General features: G+C 39.9%; 2 protein-coding genes across 2 annotated transcripts; one reads left to right on the forward strand and one right to left on the reverse strand.

Annotated features, from left to right (window-relative positions):
• The first annotated feature begins 1,167 nt into the window (after positions 1–1,167).
• On the forward strand, positions 1,168–4,129 carry LOC129102536 (sphingosine 1-phosphate receptor 3). Its single transcript, XM_054612723.1, has 2 exons — positions 1,168–1,258; positions 1,750–4,129. Exon 2 carries the CDS (start codon positions 1,828–1,830, stop codon positions 2,974–2,976), a length of 1,149 nt encoding a protein of 382 aa, XP_054468698.1. The 5' UTR covers positions 1,168–1,258; positions 1,750–1,827; the 3' UTR covers positions 2,977–4,129.
• A 3,426-nt stretch (positions 4,130–7,555) lies between these two features.
• shc3 (SHC (Src homology 2 domain containing) transforming protein 3) lies at positions 7,556–19,592 on the reverse strand. Its single transcript, XM_054612829.1, is given in 14 exon segments — positions 7,556–7,684; positions 7,807–8,132; positions 9,487–9,559; positions 9,562–9,680; positions 9,799–9,892; positions 10,042–10,195; positions 10,299–10,428; positions 10,512–10,563; positions 10,696–10,749; positions 11,786–11,905; positions 13,459–13,522; positions 15,662–15,732; positions 18,916–19,412; positions 19,415–19,592. Coding segments are annotated over 14 exon segments (2,013 nt in total). The 5' UTR covers positions 19,545–19,592.
• Between the last annotated feature and the right edge of the window lie 5,248 nt (positions 19,593–24,840).

The following is a 24,840-nucleotide window of genomic DNA, read 5'->3' on the forward strand; positions in this document are numbered from 1 at the left end:
ATTTATGCTGCGTAAGTAAATCTACAGGGACGAGGCTTTTGTTTCATTGTTGAAATTTGCCTGAACATATTATATTATTGTGCACTTATGTATTAGAGAGTATGGACCTTTAATAAAGTACTATTCTCTGTTTTTATTTCACTCCAATCCAGTAGTTGTTCTAGTCTTTTTATTTACTGATACTATTTGTGTATTTGTATTATGATTGGTTTCTTACATACCTCATCTGTTTTCAATAAAAAAATGTGTTGATTAATTAATCTACTGTCTCTGTACTATATGTCTTTCCATCTTTCTCTATCTCTTTTCAGAGAGCTAGCTATAGAATTAGATATATTAGATTAGATAGAATTTCCGACAGCTAACTATTTTAGATCATTGCTACCTTGAATACAATTAATATAGTAAACTTATTGTTTAAAATCAATCAAACACTCAAGCAGGCAAGCTATCTTAAATCTTCTAATTCACAGACTCAAAAGCCCTTTAAGATACATGAGAAGATACATGACAAACATATTTTTTTCTTATGTCCTCCAAAACATAAAAAAATAGATATACAGTACCAGTCAAAAGTTTGGACACACCTTCTCATTCAACTACTTTGAAGAATCTAAAATATAAAACATATTCTGGTTTGTTGAGCATTTGTTTGTTTACCACATCATTCCATATGTGTTCCTTCATAGTTTGGATGTCTTCAATATTAATCTACAATGTAGAAAAAAATAAAAATAAAAATAAAGAAAAAACATTGAATAAGAAGATGTGTCCAAACTTTTGACTGGTACTGTACATGAGAAGATACATGACAAATATATTTTTTTCTTATGTCCACCAAAACATAAAAAAATCTATATTTCAGAAAAACTTGAAGAAACGACTTTTTGTCTATGAAACAAATTATTGCAATATATCTTAAAATCATTATGAATTATATATATATATATATATATGATCCCTCCTGGCTTTGCTTTATGAACTGACCTTACACACCCGCCCCTGCTCTGCCTGCCCCGGGCTGAAGGAGGGTGGAGAAGAGGGGAGTGACTTCCAGCCAGCCGTCGACTGCTCCGGAGTTTAGAGATCAGTGAAAGATGAGGAGCTGCTCTGTTCCACTGAGCCGAGGGAGAAGGAATTCAAGTTGCAACATTAAATCTGGAGTAACGCGGAGAATCGACAGCTCAGCAATGAAATGTATGTCATCCAGTGTGCGTTTCACTTTCAACTAAACCCTGACTGCGAGAATCATCCCACGGTGAGTTGAGTTAAGGCTGTCCTCTGGAGGACTAGACTGCTCGAACCAGGCACACACAAAAACACTAATCAGCTAAGCTACAAATGAATGGTTTAAAGTGAAATCCATGATGTCTTTATTGCATGATCGTGATTAAAAATGAAGCTAATTAAATAGATTACTTTTTTTTTTTTTTTTTTTTTTTTTTTTTTTTTTTTTTTTTTTTTTTTAAATGAGTCACTGGTAGTTTGGGCAATGGTCCAAGATTTCTATGTAAACAAACAAACAGCATCATGGTGTATTTTGAGGTTTAGACTGCATGTTTTTAAATGTTTCCTGCATGTATTTGCTCGTCGTTAAGACATCTTGTTTCCATAGGAATGAAGAAAACTAGATTATTCTATCAGATAAAACCATACACTTCTTAATTGTTGGATAAATATAATATATTGAACCATAAATTGTCTGCTTTCTGTAATAACGCTCACATTCCTCACATTTTTCCACTCCAGTTGAACACTGTGAATCTGCTGACACTGGACCCCTTTGCTCACTTCTGACATCCAGTGTCAGCAGCCGGTGCTTTGAAGATGATCAACCGTCAGATAGAACTCCACTACAACTACACAGGGAGGCTGGACAACCGGCCGACCATCGGCACAAGCCCCGGCAACGTGGACGCCAAAACCATCGTGTTCCTCATCATATGCAGCTTCATCGTCCTGGAGAACCTCGCCGTGCTGCTGGCCATATGGAGAAACCACAGGTTCCACAACCGCATGTACTTCTTCATCGGCAACCTGGCGCTGTGCGACATGCTGGCTGGAACCTCCTACCTGGTCAACCTGCTCCTGTCGGGGGAGAAGACCCTGCAGCTCTCCCCCGTTCTCTGGTTTGTCAGAGAGGGAAGCGTGATTGTAGCACTTGGCGCCTCCGTTTTTAGTCTCCTGGCTATTGCTATAGAGCGACACCTGACTATGATCAAAATGAGGCCTTATGATGCCAACAAGAACTACAGAGTGTTTCTGCTGATAGGGACCTGCTGGCTGATCGCTATATCTCTTGGGGCTTTGCCTATTCTGGGCTGGAACTGCCTGGACAACCTCCCCGACTGCTCCACGGTTCTCCCTCTCTACAGCAGGAAATATGTAGCTTTTTATATCATTGTTTTCATGGTTTTGCTCTTGGCCATGTCAGTCCTATACGCCCGCATCTACATCCTAGTTAAGTCCAGCAGCCAAAAAGTGAGCAAGAACAGAAACTCTGAGCATGCGATGTCCCTGCTGCGCACTGTCATCATCGTAGTAGGGGTCTTCATCACCTGCTGGACACCCATCTTCATCCTGCTCCTGGTGGACGTGGCCTGTGAGCAGCGCTGCCCCATCCTCTACAGGGCCGACTGGTTCATCGCCGTGGCCGTGCTCAACTCGGCCATGAACCCGGTCATTTACACTCTGGCCAGCCGCGAGATGAGACGGGCATTCCTGGCCCTGGTGTGCGGCCCTTGCTACAGCATTGGGAAGTCTTCTACGAACGACAGCGGGAACAGGCAGTCTATGGAGCCCAGCCGCAGCCAGAGCAAGTCGTCGAGCAGCCAGAACAACCCCAACCAGAACCAGCAGAGCTCCAGGCAGGCGGAGCTGGAGAAGGGGCGAGAGACGGAGACAGCGCACGGCGAGGTCTCAGTGGTGCCAGGAGGGGCAGCTCAGGCCATCATTGAGAGTGACAGGAAGGAGTGAACTAAGGGGAACTGAAATGAACAATAGGAAGTTGAGGGTGGCCCTAACGTGTGAGCTCATGGGCTCGTGCAGTTAACTGGTGACAAAAAGGAATTTTGAGTTGTGATTGATTCAGAATGAAGGATTTCTTAGACTGCAGGGCAGCGGTTTCTCCTTTGTGCTTGTTATTGATATATCTGCATCATTCAAAGTTTGGAAGCGTATTACAATGTTCACAGGCGGAACAATCATATTTCATCACCGTCCAGTGAGAAGCACATATCTCCAGATTTGGTCAATTTGACTGTTAACTGACGGATAAAGTCTTTATTGGTTGAGGAGATAAACCGTCTGAAACAGTGTTGTATTATATTGAAGAAATGCATTGTCACAAAGCTGAAAACGTTTTTTTGTTATGTCATGCAAAGTTGACATTTTGGAGGTATTTGGTTTTCACAAAAAAAATGGCAATTTTCGAATGAATGGTGCTCTTAACTTTCACAGAAAAAAAAAACCACTTACCTCTGTGTAAGATGTGACAATCAAATAAAAAGTGAAAATTCACCTGCCATTAATTAAAGTGCAATTATAGTTCTGCAAAATAATGTAATAAAGAATGAAGACAATTAAAAGTGTAATGAAAAACAGTGGAAGTTATTTATTATTCTATGCAGTCTATTCTGTAATTTTGTATTTACTCAGAAATACTGTGCAGTAACTGTAATGACGGCTGCATTATAAACTGTAATAGTGATGTAAAGGAGATAAAATGCTGAGCAATCAAATGTGCTACTTCTTCATTATATCAGAAGAATGTTGTTCATAAAGAAAGAACAACATCTGTTATCACTACAAATATTAAAAGGATGCTATTTATTCAACATCAGTAGTTTAAAGTGATACCGGGGCTCCATCTGCTGGTTAATAATGGTAGTAAATATCCTCAATGCTGGCTAGATATGTTCATAACCTGCTGCATGATTAGTACAGAATCTCTTCTTGTTGTGAGCGTCTATATTTTATCTGATTGTTCCAGAAGTAAACACAATCATCTTTAGAAGCATGAAGCCGGTAAACTGAAGGAAGAGGCTTGTGAATGCAGCATGTGGAATGGAAGTATAGTTCACTACTGTACAGCTGTCTATGTGATACAAAAGTATTAGCTTTGACACAATAAACCTCATGTTTCTGGTAGTGCAGTGCTTTCCTTGTTATGTTCACTGTCTTCCTCATTCCTTATACTTATAGGTTAATTCATGCAAATTACAGACAAATATGTATATTTTCTCATTTATTTTGTAGTGGTTTCTGGCCAAGCAGGTAGTTTTCTGAATGTCCAGGTTTAGATATATATCCGCCTCTGGAATTTCTGCAGCCACCACAATATAATGGAGGTGAATGGATTTTTGTTTGTGTTGCTCACAGTTTAGAAAAATAACTTTAAGATATTCGACACCAACATCTTTTTGCCAGACACGGCATTCCTGTTATAATATGTATAATCAAAAGACCTCACTGTGAAACGTTTTCACAGGAAATACATATAATGGTTTTTTTTTTTAAATAAATCCTTATTAAAACTTTGACAGTGTGTTCTATGGATTATCCGGATTAGGAGCAATTGTTTGCATCTAGTTTTGAATTATTTCAATAGCAAAAACAACATTGCATTCTTAAAAACTATCTGCATGGCAAAATATCTCGATGAGTCAGTGAGAAAACATTTTTTAATAACTTGGATAAACCAATCCTTTGAGATGTTAGAGGAAACTGTGATGACACTGTATCTAAATGCTGCGTCTACCAGAAACTGAAATGTGTTATGGATTATTACAGCAGATGCAACAACGGAGATTCTACACATTCACGGTTTTATTGCCAACAGTCATACAGAATAATGATAAACCCATACAACCAAAAGATTAAATCTGTAAACATCATTTGGACTTCTTTGTTTTTATTTCCTTTTTTTCTTTTTTAACGATACCTGTTCCAAAATAGTGAGTTTCTTTGTGATTCCCTCCGACAAAGACTTATATTTAGAATCTGGAAATGATACATTTATAATATATAATAGAGAGGGAGGGAGGGAGAGAAAGAGACAGATAGAGAGAGAAAAACGGTAGTCTCAAGCAGCAACACGCAGCAGGGCAAAACACAACCTCTAGTGAACAGGCATGCCCCATTGAAGATCAGCTATTGCACTTTGAAGAGAGAGAGAGAGAGAGAGAGAGAAAAAAAGAGAAATAAAAATACCATTTGTACAAATAAAAGGCACATTTTCATCAACAGAAATCTGGAAAGAAGCCATGTTCTTTTTGTGTCCCAGCATGTTTGGTTGTATAATTTATTTATGCCACACAGCTAATCATCACGTTATCAGAGAGATTCAAGTATGGAGTAGTTCCTGCTTTATATATATATATATATATATATATATATATATATATATATATATATATATATATATATATATATATATATATATATCCTTTATTCAGAACTTTGCACATTTTGCCCAGGTGGTTCTACAAATTTGGTCTTCCGAAATAAAGACTAATCTCAAAGGAATTGTTGATATTAGCATAGTGCTATTTTTTTTTTTTTAATTTAGCACATTATTTCTTCTCCCAAGATATTAGATTTGATGAAATTATGTCACAAAGAGTTAGACTAAAAGTTAATGGTGGATTACTGTCAAAAAAAGTGAAATCAATGATTCTTTGTGCCCTTTTTCAAACCTTTCCCAGAAAAATGCTAATATGTTCTTCCTCTCGTGAGCTTTGCTTAAAGGGACACAAGGAATCAAGGAAAGTCTTATTGGCTTAAACCAGAATTAAGCTGGTGGTGGATGTCGATCATAACGATCCCAAAATACTGCTCTTTGCTAAAACATGTGTTGTTGTGAGATGCATGTACTGTACACTCCCTCTTGCAGCAAAATACAGGCACGTTATATTACATTGCATCTGTCTTGTCAAACTTATTGAACACATGCTGATTTTGGTTCAATTGAAGTGGTCCAGTGCATATCAAATACAATGCCCCATTCATTTGGTATCCATCAGAGTACTGACAACAGTGAGGATGAGAGCATTTTTAAAAGTCTGTGTACTATTTCTATCAGCCATTTCAAATGTTTGATTCCCACTCTACAAAAAACTGTAGAACACTAATTACAGTAAACTGTTCTGAGGAATGATTGTGTACAGTGGACTGCAAAATGCAAATGAACTCCGACATGTCAGGCAATAATGTATTTCCCCGTGAACTATACTTAAAGTAATACAAAGCCAGCATCTTTTGCTACTAATAAATAAAAACAAGAGAATTGAAGGGAGCAGGACGGGCAGGGGTAAACAAGTAATACTGTGATGACATCTAGTGGCAATACAGTAGTCTTGCCTTAAGACATCAGCACAATGTGAAAAAAAATATTTTTAACATCAATAAGTGAAGGTGATTTAATATTAAACATTCTGTATCGAGTGCACAATGTGTGTTTGTCTAATTCAGCCTCTTAAGTAAAAAGTGTAAATTACATCCCAATACATTAATAATTCATCTTGGTATAACTGACACAGATAATCTGACTTTCTGATTGTGCTATTCATTTGTGGTCATTTAAATAATAACTTTTAAAAGTTCACTTAAAAAAAAAAAAAGAAGCAGAAAATGCTAATTAAGAATGTGAGAATATCCATTTGCGTGATTCAAGCCCCAAAACTAATCATTTACTACACACCTTAAAGAAGAATCCAGAGAAAACCAATTCAGAAATAATCCCCGGTTTAAAAGCATAAATATTTTTTTACAGTGTCAGCATACACAAGCACCTCTTCCAAATAAAGGGGTATCAAGGTCTACGAACAATGTCCACAAGAACAGTTGATTTTAAGTCATGCGACTGCAGTGACACAAGAAAATACTTCATAAAAAAGTTTCTTTAAAGCCATTGACAGCACTATGAAGGATGTCGGTTTGCACCCCAACACTTTGTGACTACTGCAAAGCAAAACACATTCAGTTTCCCCAATAAAAGCAGATTTCATATAGTGACTATTTGAGTGAGCCATCACGCTATTGGTGAGATTAAAGGACATTTTTCCTAAAGTAATTCTTTATAAACAGCATTTGTTTTTTATTTCCTCAACCTCTTAGCCAACGGTTCCTGTAGAAATGTGGTTGTGCTTGACAGACAAAACTAAAATTTCAGATTTTTATTCTAAAATACTCTTGTTAACACCTCTTTGAGGTTTGATTTGCACTTCATCTAAACTACAAGAACAATTGTCTTTTTTTTAATCTTTTAAAACACCAAATCAAGATATTATGTCCAAATGCACCTATGTCTTCTCAAAAATATAGCATTTCATTCATCACAACAAAATAATAACAGTTCTATAAATATTTTTTTTTCATCTTTAACAAATCTTGCGTCTTCCAGTGCCTTCAGTAAATAACCACGGGCCAATTTCCCAACAACACTGTCAGCGCATGGAGCCTTCAAGCATCTTCTCTTCATGTTTCCTCTTCAAGTTTCAGAATGGTAGGAGAGACTGTTCAGGAGCTTCCTATTTCCCACCAGGCATTGCAAGCATCATTGTTTCCTTCCAACGGGCTGTAGGAGACACAGTTCACTCCCAGCTGACACAATCGGCAGGTTGTTGTCACGGTGATGGCCAATAAGATGGCTAATGCTGTCAAATATATGATCTTTTGTCCGTACCTTTGAAAAAGAGACAGAGATGTTAAATGTCAGTTGTGGTTTAATAAGTTTTATTGAAGAATTCTTTCCTTCTACAGTTTCTCCCTGAAACCCACTCTACATGTCCTTTAACCCCGTCTTACCGTGCCCTCAGGGTCCACCAGCAGCAGGTGTTTGGCGAGTCCATTGTGCATGCCCGTCAGTACGTAGGACCCCGGGTTGGTCGTGCTCTTACGAACCAGGAAATCCCCGTCTTCCTTCAGCAGTTTTTCAGCGTCACGGCGGCTCATTTTGCCATGGTACCACGTCTGGCACTCCAGCTCCTCCTGCGCCCGGAAGGCCACCGAGCGCACAAGAAGAGGGCTCGAGTTGTCCATGGATGCTGCCTTGTGGAGATTGGAGACCTGGGACTGGGCTGGCCCCTGGGACGGCGGATGGGACTGGGACTGAATGGCATCCCCGAAGGGCTCTGGTATAGATGAGGGCAGTGCCAGAATGATGAATTAACAGAGGAAGGATATCTGCAGTGAATGTTGTAACTTGACATCCTTCAGCTGTCTAGACTTGTAAACTATGCTAATGATAATAGTTGAAAACCTAAATATGTCTCTGAAACACATGTCATAAGTGCTTAAACCTGAAATCAGTGTGTTAATTTCTAACTTGGATAATCTGTTCCACATCCATTCATATTTCACACTATTCCCTGATCAACAGGGGGCGGTAATGTAGTGAGAAACGCAGCAATGCACTTGAAAAAGGCACAAAGAAGTAGACTGCTAGCAAGTAAATATGGATGTAAACAATGCAGGTTTTATAATGTTTAAAAAAATAAATAATGATACACACTATGTATTTGGATTATGGTGCGATGATAATAATCCTGACCTTTGCCTTTCCTATCAAAACTGATTTAGTAATTCAAGGAAAAACAAATATTCTATTTCTGGAAGGCTTGAACTGTTATTCACTACCGTTTATGCTAAATGGAAAAAAACAAGCAAAAATACTGTTGTTGTGCTTGAACTACATATATAAAGATATATAACAGAAAGAACTGTGAAATGCAACAGCAGCTCAAGAAGGAGGGATTTATAGAAAACAGCAGAAGATGACGATGTTCTACTTGTGCTTCACTAAAAGTACATTGGGTTTCTCTCTCTCTTCACCAAAACTATTTAGAATATTCATATGTTTTAATACCCTGATATCTAGTCTAGACAATACACAAAAATATGCAAGCCTTTTGTTCTCACTAACAAATAAAATCTGTTTTATACATAAAGAAGACCCAGGTTTCTTGTAATAATATCCCTATTTAATAACCTAACAAATAGTACTACAATACATTACTTATTCAATAACTTTACGAATCAAATAACTGAATTTTTCCACATTGTATTGTGCAGTAAAGAACTAGAGTAGGTAGATAACGTCTGCACTCAGACTTCATACAAGAACAGTTTTTAATAGCTCCCTGCTCGCATGTCATTTGCGTCATGTATTCTTCATACATCCTTACACACGACTTTATGAAACAGGTCTTTTATGTATAATAATAGCAAAGCTAAGGTGGAAGTTGAAAGGAGGAAAAAATATATCTGTGCACTGACATTAACCCTCCTCCTATTGTTTCCATACTGATATGGTGTTATTAAAACACCACACCGACTTCACTGAGAAACAAAAGGCCAAGAATCCTATCATTAAGAACTCTGATTAGAAAGTCATTACAGTGTTATTCTGAAAGCACTGCAAAGATCTTAACGAATCCACTACTCAAATCACATGACCAACAGAAACTTCAGTAAACCAAGACTTACTCATGTCAAACAGGTCCTTCTGTGGGCTCTCTTTGGCTGCAGCCGCCATACCCTTTGTCACATTTTCTGCCTCTCTGCCTGGAGCGCTGCGAGCACCTGAGCGTCGATCTGCTGAGTGTTCACGTACGCGGGCATCTCTCCTGTTTTTAGTGCCTGACCTTTGCTCTCGGGCAGACTGCTTATATCAAAGGATCCTACGGTAGACATTGGGAGAAACAATCACAGCCACAGTGTTGAATTGATGACATTCTGCAAAGTAATAAAAAACATTTCTCATGTATTCCAGTAGTGGGAAAGCTTGGATTTTCTTACCCTGTTGTATAAATATATGCTTTCTTTCATCTCCCCAGTTCTCTCCGCAGTGCCGCCCTTGGTAATACGTCTGATCTACTGAACCTGGGCCCATCTGATGACACACAGACACACAGTTATCAGTTAGGAGACCATGATATTAATATTAAAAAAATTCTCAACATTAATTGTTGAGATTGAGATACCTCCACATGAAAACCCTGCTCAAATTCCTGAGATTAAGCTGCATAAACTGAGTTGTACCTGGCATCCATCTGGCGCTGCATTCTGATTTGTCAGCCGGGTGTCGATGAAGCCTCCAGGTGGTGGCATCTTGCCAGGGATGTTGTTATAGTAAGGATGTTCTGCTGACTCCTCCTCTTCCTCTGTCCACTGTAACTCCTCCATGTTCAATACCCTGCTGAAAAAACACGGTTTTGTCAGGAAACTCAAAGTTGCAAATGTCTGTTTGTCTGTGTTAGTAAATATGTACATTTGTGAGTGCGTCATGAACATCTCACCTGTCATGTGTGGAGGACAGTTTGCCTGACGGACACTGCAGGTACTGCTGGAAGCGAAGGTCGAAGGCCTGGCCGATGGTGCTGATGACGTCCTGGGCCAGCCCGTCAGCGCACTCCAGGATGTGACATGCTGACGAAGGAAGGCGCAACAATTTTTAATGAGCATGTTACTTGTGAGACACATTATAGAGTATCAAAGGAATAAATACCTACCCCTTCTGTTAACGGGGTCCTTTGCTACATAGGCAACAAAATCTGTTGTGTCCTAAAAACAAATAAATAAAAGACACAAAATAACAACTTTTATCTGGTTTCTGGTTATCAAATCTTTTTGTTATGAAGTAGACTTTAGTTATCACAAGACAGTTAAATTGACACAGGCCATAGAGTTACTTACAGGGTCTCCACCTGATGCAAAGGAGATGGACTGCATGTGATGGTTGGCTATGATCTGTCAAGAGCAAATTTATGCAGCACATATGAGTTTACAAATGCCTCTTTGTACACACAGTTAGATACAAATGCACATATAAGTTAAAAATCAGAATGTGGTTAATTCCTTTGCCTTTACCCACTAGTTAAATGAGAGATATTTGGCCGGTATCTAAGGCAACGTGAGGACGCCATATTGGAAGTATTCAATAGTTAGATAAAGAAGGTCAGTACTTGTTTAGTTTGAAAGCAGCTACTAACTCTGAGATTACAAACAGAGACAGAGGAACTGATTCTCAAGATATCAGAAATGTTATTTTGCCGTGTTTGATTTCATATGAGTAGGATTATTAATTACATACATTGTTTTCTAATTTGGCAGTTTCAAGAAGGACACCAGGGTAAACAGAAAAGCACACTGTGATCACTGACCACCCCCACCACATAGAAAACTATTTCAGTACCCATATAAGTAAAAAAAAAGTGACAGGAAAAGTCATGTTGCAAACCTCCTCTGGTTATTCTAGCACCATCTGGAGAGGTCATGTGCTCGTGCTCGTCTTCCTTACATAAACCTCCTTGAACAAACATCCTTAATTCTATTAAAAAATCTTGTCACTCTAGCAACAGCTAAAAATACATTCTCCATGGCATCAGTCTAAATTTAGACACAAATGTCCTCTGATAAATGTTTTTTTAGCTTTTGAGATTCACTGTAATCTTGACCTTGGAGACACATACTGTATGTTTGGTAAATATTCTAAACCACAAGGTCCCCTGACTTAGCTAGTCACTGAGCTTTCAAACGTATCCCATGGCCTTATCCAGTGGATCTCTCTTAGGTACCTTACTTTTAACCTAGTGTAGCAAGTTAACACACACACACACACACACACACACACACACACACACACACACACACACACACACACAATATATGTGGTTGCAAGGAGGTTTGTGAACACCCCCGAATACAATGGTGCTAAGGTGCTATTTTCATGACATGTACGTGGCTCATAGAGTCCTATAATTGTTTACAAAGGTTGCACACTGACCTGTTTGCAGTCGGGGGTCATCAAGTTCAGGCTACTGGTGGAGATATTCAAGTTGATGGACATGCCAGCAAACTGCAGGTTGCTCTTCCCCAATATATTGGACAGAGCTTTTGACGGTGGCTGAGAAGATCAGAGGACAAAAGACACAAACAAAACAAATTACCGCAACAAAGTCACTTCTTTACCAATAAAACAGTATATCAAAAAGGAATAATGCAATTTTTTGGGGAAAGAAAATCTTCTTTACTTTTTTGCTGAGAGTTAAATTCAATATTACTCTGCTGAAAATGAAGCTAACTGGCTTAGCTTAGTTTAGCTTAGCTTAGCATAAAGACTGAAAACTGGGGGAAAGAGCTAGCGCTGTCCAAATGTAAAGAAATTAAACTACAAGCAACTTTAAAGCTCAGTAATTGACAAGTTATATCTTAAAACTATTTATTGCCTCGGCAAAGTTACTTTCTTGGGTCTCCACATAGCCTACAACCACAAAATAGTCCGGCACAACACAACATCCTGTAAAACCAGAACATAATTGTTTCGCTTTTTTTGTCCAAACTAAATAAATGAGATGTTACATTCTAATTATTAAGCTTAAGAGGCCCTGGTAAGGGGATTTTGTTATCTTTGGACACAGCCATGCTTGTTGTTTCCCCCTGTTTCCAGGCTTAGCTAAGCTAACCTGCTGCTAGCTGTAACTTCAAAATGGCCAACTATTGTTTTTAAGAAGTACTATCATTGCCATTTCACAACTAGCAAAATGAATAAAGAGGAGACATTATTGTTTAATGTTTTTATCGATTATAGTTTGGGCCATGCAAATTTCATCTAATAATAGTTTTGGATACTTAATACTGTTGTCAGCGGTGATTTTGACGAAGAGAGGAGCCATAGAGGCCAGATAAAATTAGCAAAAACCCCATTAAAAATGCTCAGTGTGAAGTTGATGCCACCACAGCGCATTTGTCACACAGCCAACATAACATTATCTTATATCTTACATCTATTCTGAGAGAGAAACTAGTCAGCGCTGATCTCGTTATATACTCTTCCCTGACATTTGAACAAGCTCTAGAGAGCAGAGTAATGCTTCATTTCACACCCCACATTAAGACACAGTCTCCTCACACACTGTGGACACACACCATGTGAAGACAGGCCCTCACACACATATGCACACAAGCACACACACACACACACACACACACACACACACACACACACACACACACACACACACACACACACACACACACACACACACACACACACACACACACACACACACACTAGGCTCAGCCTCCTGATCACAGATATTGTGCACTACATGAGTCACTAAGCACTGTGCGCGGTGTGCAATGCATCGTGGGCCGGAGCTACGCCCACGCACATACAGTCCCATACCTCTTCATCTCTCTCCTCAGCCTCTCTCTCTCTCTCTCCATCTTTTCCTCCCTTTTTACATGAAGGAAGGATGAGAGAAACTTACAGAGGCGATGCTATATATAGATCGTTGAAGGGTAAATGAATATCTAATGCTGTTTCCTCTTTTTTTCTCTACTGTACCTTTCACTAACATTCATATTCTCAGCTCTCTCAGTGTGGGCATCACTTCTCCCGTGATCACTCCATCACCCTCCCTCTCTCCCTCCCTTCCTCTCTGTCCATCCATGTACCTTTTTCTTCCGCAGAGCTCCTTTGGTCCCTGGAACAGCCTCGCACACCAAGCTGATGGCTTCCCTAGAGGGAGGAAGAGAGGAGGGTGAAGCCAAGATGGTGACCATAGACAGCCACAGAATTACTGTTAATTTAGCTTTTTTTTTATACAGTTACTTCTCATGATCATGTACTTTGGCAAGAATTTTTTTATTTTGTTATCGTGGAAGCATAGTGGCTCTATAAAGCTACATACATAATAAAAGCAGATCTCTCAGCCAAATGTCTTAATGCTAACAGTGACAATGCTACATACAGATGTTTAGCAGTTATCCCATGTTGAGCATGACAATGTAAGTTAATTAGCAATCATTGCAAAGTACAGCTGATATTAGCAGATTTAGAATCAGATTTTAATTAAGGGTACATGAGATGGTGTGTTTTTTCCTTTAGCGGTGTCTAACTGAATCCTTTGGAGATAAAATATTGGATAATGTACAGTAAATAAAAATAATATATTTTTTTATGCTTGACATGCACTGTCTTGTTCTTTCACTTAACACTTGCACTTAATAATCCTTGCTTTATTTATGAATGTATCTAATAATTAGCTGTTGCTGCAGTTTGTTTTGATTTTGTGGTTTGTGTCTATTGACATGAAAGAATGAGTTATCAATTGATAAATTTGAAAATGGACAATAGAAACAACCCAAAAACCAGTAAATTAATACATTTACCTAAAAGAAAATGAATTGTATTTACAGACTGAACTCTACAGGTTGTTGCACATAAAATGAAATCAACTTGGCCACAAGAGACCTGAGTCAAGATTCAATATCCGGTGTAGAGTGTTTTATATGGTGCCATAGGGAATATTACAAATGCATAGCACCTCTGGAAACCATGCAACTGTAACTGGTATACAGCGCTACACATCACAGTGTGAAATCTAAAACTGTCTTTCCGATGTGAAGTGAACTGTTTTATCTGTTCTATCATTTTTATGTGAAAGACAAAAATATATAGATTAAATAGTGGCTAAAGATAGACCTCCTTTGATGCTGAATAATCAAATCTCCCCCTTGAGAGGAAGTGAATTTGGTTTCATGACCTAAACATAAACTTTCATTTTTGTGTCCTTTCTAAGCGGATAAATTACGCACAGCAGTAGGTTCTTTCAGAAACGCGAAATCTAATAATAGCAATAGCATGAGACATAACATTTTCTCTTGTTTGTCTATCGCTCTCTTTATTGGAGGCAAACAGAAACACAAATACAGAGAGGGAGAGAGCGAAAGAGAGAGAGAGCGAGAGAGAGAGAGAGAGAGAGAGAGAGAGAGAAAGGCTGCTGCTGTGTGGACCTGCAAGCTACCGTTAGTCTGGACTGACTTCAGGAAGTCAAGCATAAAAGTGGACATGACACAAACCGATTCACTACTGGCCTTTGCCTCGCTGCACATTGGTCAATGATTTCAAAGATGCACATGGAGTCACAGAAAATTCCATGCAAACAATTTTTAATAACAGGCACCATAATAGTACTCTAAATTTTAAAATCTAGTCAGGTTTTAAAATAATTTTCTTATTTATTATTATTGCAGATTGAACGTTAATAAACCAAGCAGAACTAATGTTCTGCTTGCTATTAAAGATTTATATCTGGGCATGACAGAAAGTAGTTATTTTAAGCGTTTTAATAGTAAATAGTTTTTAATACTAAATGTATTAATCATTTACCACTAAAACATTTTGTCACATAAAAGATTTTCAATGACCAATTTACACTGATAGTACAGTTCATAAAGTTACTAAAAATGTAATTCTGCTGCTAATATTAATTCTTGCCAACTACTATTAGCATAACAGTAAGCTATTGGTAAACAGTTTAGTCCATAAGTTTTTGGTTCAACAATCTAATGTTTAAGACCTGGTGTAAAATAAAAAAAACTTTTCCTACGGAGTGATTTTTAAGTAAATCTTACCTTAAAAACTGCCATTTTAAAATTTTAATAAAACCTCTGTAAAAATAATTTTAGATAGTTAATGATTATATTAAGTCTTTATTGTGAACAAATACACACCAGACTTATGTGTATTTTTGGGGGTATACGCAATAACAATAATCAGCATCTAATAAAATAATAACTGGTTTACTGGTATTTGTTTTAAATTTAAAAAAATCAAGTGAATCATGAAAACTCAGAATACCAAATGTGGCAATACCTTGTAATTTGTGATCTTGTGGTGAAATCCAGGGATCTCATCGACCGAAGGACTTCTATACAGCCCAGATACTGAAAAAAAATGTCAAAAGTTACATTTATAACAAGCTCTTTACCTTGTACAGAAAAAAACATGCCTGATTTGTTTGCAATACCAATCCAAACTCACTAAATCCAAATACCTGCAGTCTTCACTGTATATCAAATCACTACAACGTAAACTCAATATTTAAAAGCCAGGCCCCAATTCCAGAAAGAAAGTTATTGGTGGTTTTTGACCAATAGGAGCGCTATGGAGCAGTTTGTTTCTCTGAGTGAATCCCTGATTTGCTGTAGCTTGTGCACATGCAAAAGGACAGACATGCATGCCCAAAAGTGTGTACCTGTTGCCTGTCGGCGGCAGTGATGCACCAACTACCTAACGCTAGCTTTTAACCATCAAACACGGGTGTAAACAATGCAGGAATAAAATATATGTTTAAACAAAATCCCTTTTGCAGATGTTTTATAAAGAAAGAACATGATTGTTTGGACTAAAGGACACAAACAACAAAAGTTTGTTCACAATAAAATTCCACAAGGTTACTTTAAATTGCTAATCTTGATTTTTGGAATTCCAAATACCCAACCATCCAACGACAAACACTGTGGTGGGACAAACAAACTACTTAACATGTTTCCTGTTCAAAAGGGCCATCTACATTGACAATTAAAGAGTCATCTTTCAGTGGGTCACTGCTTAATATCCAGTCTGCACAAAACACACTGAGAACAAATTCTATTAATAAACATTACACTGATCTTATGAATGGTTATAAAGGGGATGTGACTGGACCTGTATTTCGTCAGCAGATGTGCATCATGGTTTAAAATTTTCTAGTTAAAAACAAACATCCATCAGGAGTGCCCAAAGGCAAAGACTGACACAAAGTTATTGCAAAGATGGAATAAAAAATGAATTGATTTGGAAACTGCATCAGTGTGTTACTATGCCACATCATAATGAGGTGACTGTAGTCATCCCATCCCATAAAACCACCTTCCAGCTGCTTACTCACATTACAACACCTCCTCTGATTAATACTGCACAGACTGAGAACATTTTGTGCTGACGAGTTCCTATCGTTATCAGAATCACATTCATAATCCGGCTGTAAACAAAACAGACATCCAGACACCCTGACGTTTCTATTTCCACTCCTATTCAGAAAGAACAACGTTATTAGAATCATAACTTTCAGATTATGAGGCCCCTTCTCTCCAGTCGGCTATTTGCAAGCCCCAGCACACAAATACCATTTTGTCCACATGATTGGGATTTTTAATGTTATCTATTTTCAGAACACAGAGTTTTAGGGCCAAAAATATATCAAACGATTCTAAAATTGGTAGAGACCTATTCTGAGCACAACATAAGGATGTTATTCTCTCATGCTGTACAACAAACAAGTACAACTGAACTTCAAATGAATAATGAAAATCAATGGTAAGAAGACATAACTTATCCCAGTGAACAATACAACCTCTATGTCTTTTCAGGTCCTTTAACATGTACTGACTAAACTACATGCACATACACACTTTTGACTTTATACCAGACAACAACTTGAAACATAGTCATATATAATACTGGCTAGAGTTGTAGCTCACTGGAGTTTTGATGTTTTGCTAAAAAAATTAAACATTTAGTTTATTTCCAAATAGAAAAAGTGGCTCTCATCTAATGTATTTGCAATCAGGTGAAAATATGAAACTGTTTAGTTGGTCCATAATTTGTACAGTTGTTGAATTAGAAACATTATATTATACAGTCCAGTTCTGTGCAGTCTAGACATGATATGTAAGGTCAAGAGGACAAAGCACTTATCCATAAATACCGCTGGGCTAAAGGTTGATGCAATGAGTATTAATAAATGTAGAATAAAATGAAAAATGTGCACAGAATAAGGACAAGAAATAAACATGATAAGTAAATAATTACAATTTACTAACTAATGCAAGAAAAGATGGGCTTTATTGACTTGGTTTTTAGCTTCTTTTTGCATATAAACATAGTTACCATGGGCAAAAAGTGAGTGTAAAACGTGTCACTGTCAATCAATGTCCCTTTAGAGTAATGGTGCATGATGCGCGAGGAGTGACCACATGACGCTAATTAAAAGTGCTGTGAGCATAACACCACGTTGAACTCAATACACACAGGACCTCAAAACCACAGGAAAAGCAGAGGGTGGGGGAGCACGGACCGGACCCATTTCCCCTCTCAGTGTGGATGCTTTCAGCAGCATTGACTGGACAAATAAGCACTGCCGTCCTTAATGCAGTTAATGGAATGTCACGTTGGTCACAGATACTGTAGGGCTTTGTTCGGGCAAGTTGCAGTAGGTGTCATATGATGGCAATCATACTGTGTAACTCGATTTGGAAGATAACACGTCACCGACAATCCGCTCCAGTGTGATCATTCAGCCCCCACAAAACCACGTTCTACTTTTTGTTTCATGTGCTGCATGAATAAAAAGATGAACACGTAACTGCTAAGTTATGGTTTTAGTGAAAATGGTTTGTTCCATTTTTTCATTCACTTTACACCTTGAAGAGCTAGGGCTCAGCATCATCGCTCCTCATGCTAGTGACTCATTGCCGGCATGATGACATTCACAGCTCTCTTACTTGTGCGCCAACTTGTGCTGCTCTAAATGATGTATGATGGCTGAACAACATTAACATGAGATACGGATGCAACCAGACAAACATGCACTGTATGGTCTTTTTCCCCCCCATTTCAACCATTTCACTATCTGCGGGCTAAAACAGCCATAGAGCTCATAGAGATGCACGTACAGAATAACACATCACCATGGTTACAAAAGCATAACGCTGTGGCAGCACATACATAAAACAGACTGTATGAATTGAAATGTTTACGGAATACTGAAAATGACACTGATAATCTGTGTTTTTGTTTTGCCATCACAGGTTTTTCCTCTGCTTTACCCAAATGTTAACCTTCTGTATTTCCTGAATTATTCAATGTCTTTTTTCTGGTTGCTTCCGCTGCACCCTCTGGTGTAGCCAACCTACATACACCCACTCAAGGGCATGTTGTTATGTGCCAATAAAACTACATTATCTCTCCTTTAGCCCCCCCCCCCCCCTTGCATGTTGCTGAGCTTGAGTCATTGAAGGAAAAGAGAGAATGGGTAGAGAATGGGAAAGAAGGAGAGGACAAAAAATGGAAATGAGACTACCAACCTTCACAATGTATGTCACTCCTGGACCAGAGATCTTCTCGCTCGAGTGTAGCCATCCTCTGGAGGGTTTGCTCAACAGTCCACCACCTCCACCTGGATTCCAGTCCTCTCCGCCCGGCGGGAGCTCGTCAAGTCTGCTCTTCTTGCTCATGCTGATGGCTGGCTCCAGCTGCGAGCAGGGGGTCGAATGGGAGGCCGAGCTGCACAGAGAGCCGCCCAAACCAGAGGCTGCTGCCGTCGCCGCACTGGGGCTTGGGCCACTGGAGCTGCCTGAGCCAGATCCCCCACCACCCTGCAGCTTAGACACAGCCAGGTCCTTGACGGCCGAGGGCAGACCTTTGATGCCCAGCAAGCTGCCTGAGTTGCTGAATTTCAGGCCGGACACCTTGTTGATGAGAGTACAGAGGGTGGTGCCTCCATCTTCCAGGTGGTCAGAGCCGTGGCTGGTGGGGGTGCTGGAAGCAGTGGTGGTGGAGGAGGGCTGGACCTCAGTCGGGGTGTGTAAGATGTCTCGGCTGCAGACTGGGGGGTGGCCGAGACCTTGGGGTTCATGGACAGGCCGTGGAGAAGCTCATCGACGGATGTTACTGACTCATTCCTGAAGCGGTTGTATTTGGTACGGTGAAGCATACCCTTCTCTCTCTTGCTCTCTCCCCTCTCTCCACCAACCGACACGCACAGCCTGCCTCTTTCACAAGTGTGCTGGCAGTCGTGGCTGAGCCGTGCTGATTACCCTCTCCTGTAACATAGCAGCAGCGGTACAGGCAGCAAACGCCTTTTAGCAATCACAGGCCACCTGACTGTAATTTTCTCTATTGAGGTTACAGTGGTGGTTGTGTTGAGCTGCTGCTGCTGCTGCTGCTGCTGCTGCTGCTGCTGCTGCTGCTGCTGTCGCCAAAGTCCAATCTACTCTCAGTAAAATCCAGAGCTGCAATCCAATCCGTCAGATAGAAATATACAGACACAATCCATGGAAACACAGCGTTGAGGGAGAGGAAGAAGAGGATGGAGAGGAAAAAGGTCTCTAAACGGCTGCCAGTGTTGTGGTGCAGCTTTGTTTGGTTTCCAGCGGTGATGTTGCTTCTGCTGATGATGATTTCAAGCCTCAAAAATCCAAAAAGTAAGAACAGAGAAGGTCTATGTTGTCGATGATCACGGTTACTGCGAGGGAAGAGCAAATACTCTCTACTGACTGCTGCCTGCCTGCCGGCTCAGAGCTAAAGCATGACTCACTGATCTGAGAAAACCTTCTCAACAAAAGGCTTGCTGAACACTGCAAATCACTTCCTGTCGGAGGGGGGAAAAAACTCCCACTTACAGCACACTAGAACCAATCAATTTTTAAATTCCCTAGTCTGATATTTATTCTCTTTAATTCTTTCCTTCTCATTTGTCTTTCTGAGAAAAGGAAATTAAAAATGAGAGGAAGCTCGATTTATTAACTTAGTTATATAATTATTAAGAATAATCAGTTTAAATGCATGTTATCCGCGATTAATATCCAATTAAATTGATAAACTGATAAAAGCTTGGATAAAAGAATGATACACACAATAGACGTATCACAAAAAAATGACATTTGTAATGAAAACTAGAATCCATTATATTTATAGACACAATCCTGCCAGAATCTTGTAACCCAAAAATACAGATGTCTTTGTTTCAAGAATAAAATCTATGTTTCATAAAGATTTCAGTTACCTAAATGAATTTAAAAGAAATGTCTATATATTGAGTCACCGAAAGCAACAATACAGTAAAATGTTAGCATGACCGGAAATACGCAACATCATTAATATAATGTCCATGTTAATTTATATAGCTGCAGAATATAAGCAGACATCACTTCTCAGTTATGTACTTTCATAAACACATGACTAAATAAAATACGTGTCGTTTCTGCCCAAAATATTAATAATCAGGCATTAATGCAAAAATGAATAAAGCATTTTTTCCATTACATTATTTTTAGACCTTTTGTCTAATGTGCAGCACTAACTCAGTATTCTGCAACAGAGGAATATTTAAAAAAAAAAAAAAAAAAAAAAAATCACAACAAGGAAGCAGATTCAATCTCACAGCTTGTCTAAAATAACCAGCAATTGGTCCAGGTTGAATTACATGAATGACACAACTGAAAAAAACACAGTGCGAACAACATGCTTCTCAGGCAGATGAGTCAATGAAACAACCAAAAGGATAACAGGAAAAAAAAGGCCCATGAATCTCCTTTAAAACCAGCAGCAATGAAGCATCTTTGTGTCCCCGGCAGCGGAAAGCACACAGCCAGACACCATTCATGTAAAATGTCCTCAGGAGCATCTAGCAAAGCCGAAAGACTGACACTCATTCATAAGCAGCTTCCGCTCTCACTCTGCTGCAGATTTCGCACTGCAGTCCCTCCCAACATCTCTCTTTCCTGCCTGGCAAATATAGAAAAAAAAAGAAGACAGCACGTCTGCCTTCTCTCCTCAGAAGAAAAAGGCAAACAAAGAAGCAGGGAAGAAAAGGCAGGCCCTCGCAAATCAAAAGAGGAGGCAAAAAGACAAAGGAGGAAAAGAGCAGAGGACAAAAAGCATGCAATATTTAGTCTTTTATGTGAATGAAATAGCAGGCTGGCATACCAATGTTTCTGTGAATGGAAGCAAGGCCTTTCTGCCTCTGCAAGGCAATCCCTTGGGATGGCATGGTCTTATCCAATGAGGAGCTGGCTGGATGACTCATTCAGGGGAGGCTTGCAGAATAGTGGAAGAGACCATTCCAGACGCAGGTGTACATTTTGTTTTCTCTTGACTGCCCTTTAAAAATGATACACACAACCTCAGATATGAGTTGTTAGCATGATTTAATAAGCCAGCGTTCTGTTAACAAAAGAAAAAAAAGAAAAATATCCAGAAAAAAAGAAATAAGAAGGAAAAATGCCACCCCCATGATTTTGATTGTCACCATCAACAGCTTTTTTTTCACATTCATGTGAACAGTTACCACCTACACATTTAATTAGCAATTTACTGTTTATATCTGAGAGGGCAGATAGTACAAATGTACTAGAACAACAAATTAATTTTGGTTGACAAATCTGGTAGAAATACCTTTGTCTTTTGAAAATATATAATTAGTATACTATTTGATTTGATCATTATTAGAATTACATCCTGTATGTTAATGTTTTATATGTTGTTGTGTATTTTGAATCATATATAATAACAGTCCTCAGCAATTGCATTAACCTCTGAGATGATGATTGTCTGTAAGAAGAATAAATTAAAATTACTAGAACAAAGAAGGACTACACCTTGTCAGATGTGTGTCTGCTGCTGTTTGATAGGTTTGATATTGCACAAAGGAATATAAAAATCACCATCTTGCAGTTTTATGCTGGTGTCTTGCAGTTAATTGTCCCATTAACTTTTGTAAACGTCATATGCAGGGTTTCAACACTGACAACCAAAAATAATGCTTGAGTTTTTGATAAGCTGGGATCAGTGCAAGCTCAGTCAGTATGCCTATTGTATGGAAGCTATATATAAGAATATATTTAATTTGCTAGGTTGTGGGGGAAACAGGCTTAGGAGGGTATTCCAGACAGTCCTCTACCCAGCAATGCTATCAAGCTCTTCCTTGGGAACCCATAGGCATTACCAGGTCAGACAAGATATGTAATCCCTTCAGCTTGTTATGGGGCTACCTTGGGCCCATAACCAGTTGAACGTGCCTGAAAAACATCTTGAGGGAGGCATCCAGGAGGCATCCAGGTCAGATGCCAGAACCCACTCAGCTGGACCATTTTGGCACAAAGGTTCTGTGGCTCTACCAAGTTCCCTCTGGGTGTATGCTTGTATCCGGGATCTCGTACTTTTGGTCACTACTCAAAGCTCATGATCATAGGTAAGGGTTGAAACATAGATGGACAAGTAAACGGTCCGGTACAAAGCCCCCATCACTGCACTGAACCGCCTGTCCATCTCACGCTCCATTTTACCCTTGCTCGTTAACAAGACCCCAAGATACTTGAATTCCCTCACTTGGGACAGTGACTCACCCCAAACCTGTAGGGTGCAATCCACCGTGTTCGACAGAACCATGGAGCTGACTTTCATCATGATTGCGTCACACTCGGCTGCAAACCGCCACAGTGCGTGAGGCAGCCAACAGAACCACATCATCTGCAATGAGTGCAGGCAAGGTCCCCAAACCGGAAACTCTCCACTCCTCGGATGTGCCTTTTAATCTTGTCCATGAAAATCACAAACAGGATCAGTACAAGGGACAACCCTGGCGAAAGACAACATCAACAGGATGCGTGTTTGACTTTGGGAAGAGTATACAGACAGAGCTCTCAGGTATCCCATATTCCTCCAGTACCACCCACAGGATTCCCTGAGGGACATCAAAATAAGCCTTCTCCTAGTCCACAAATACACCTGTAGACTGGATGGGCAAACTCCCATGACCCCTCCAACAGAAGTGCCAGGGTCTCCGGTCAACCATCCATCCATCCATTTTCTGTAACCTGCTTATCCAGTTAAGGGTCGCAGGGGTGCTGGAGCCTATCTCAGCTGTCAATGGGCGAAGGCAGGGTTCACCCTGGACAGGTCGCCAGTCTGTCGCAGGGCTGACATATAGAGACAAACAACCATTCACACTCACATTCACACCTACGGGCAATTTAGAGTCTTCAATGCACCTAAGCTGCATGTCTTTGGGCTGTGGGAGGAAGCCGGAGAACCCGGAGAGAACCCACGCTGACACGGGGAGAACATGCAAACTCACACAGAAGGTTGTCCAACCCGGGAATTGAACCCTGGACCCTCTTGCTGTGAGGCGACAGTGCTAACCACTACACCACCGTGCAGCCATCTCCGGTCAACCCATTTTTTAAAAATGGGAACCACCACCCCATTCTGTTGCTTCACAGGTACTGTAACCAACCTCAACAAGACACTGAAGAGGCTCCCAAAAGGGCCCAACAATGTCTAGAGCCTTCAGCATCTCAGGTTGACAAGCTTTTTGACTACCTCAGATACCTCTGCAACGGATGTGGATGGTTCTTCCCCTGAGCTGTCAAACTCTACCTCCTCCCCCAACGATGTGTTGGTCGGGTTCTCAAAGTGCTCTTGTCACTGCACAACAATATCCCCAGTCCTGGTCTGCAGTTCTTCTTCCCTGCTGAACACAGCCTGAGCCATTCCTTGCTTTCCCTTTCTGTGTCGTCCAACGGATGGCCAGAACTTCCTTGAGGCGTACCAAAAGACCTTCTCCATCGTCTCCCCGAACTCCTCCCGCACCCAGGTTTTCGCTTTAGCAACCAACGTAACTGCAGCACTTCTGTCCAACCAGTACCTGTCTGCTGTTTCCCAAGACCCCATGGCCAGCCAAGCTTAAAAGGCCTCCTTCTTCCAAAATGGAGGCTTTGAACATGACCCACTTGGATTCTATGTCACCAACCTCCCCCAGGATGCAAGAAAAAGGTGAAATTTTAAGACCTAGCAGACAGGGGCCTCAGCCAGACGTTCACAGTTCACCTTCATTACACGTTTGGGTTTAACAGGACTGTCTGGCAGCCTCCAACACCATCTGAGATCCAACTCACCACAAGGTGTTGATCAGTTGACTGCTTGGCTCCTCTTTTCACCGGAGTGTCCCCGACATATGGCCAATGAGCTGATGATCTGACCACAAAGTTGTTTATCAAGCTTTGTCTTAGGGTGATCTGGTAACAGGTACACTTATGAACTGTCCTATACTGGAACATGGTGGTTTTTCAGCCAATCCATGACTAGCACAGAGATCCAACAACAAGGCACCACTTCGGTTCAGATCAGACAAGCTGGTTCTCCAAATCACCACCCAAGAGAACTAAAGAGTCCTTTCAAGGCGCCTCCCAGAGACTCCAAGAGGGCTGGTTACTCTTTGCTGCCATTTT

Source organism: Anoplopoma fimbria, chromosome 14 (assembly GCF_027596085.1).
Source record: "Anoplopoma fimbria isolate UVic2021 breed Golden Eagle Sablefish chromosome 14, Afim_UVic_2022, whole genome shotgun sequence".
NCBI lineage: Eukaryota > Metazoa > Chordata > Actinopteri > Perciformes > Anoplopomatidae > Anoplopoma > Anoplopoma fimbria.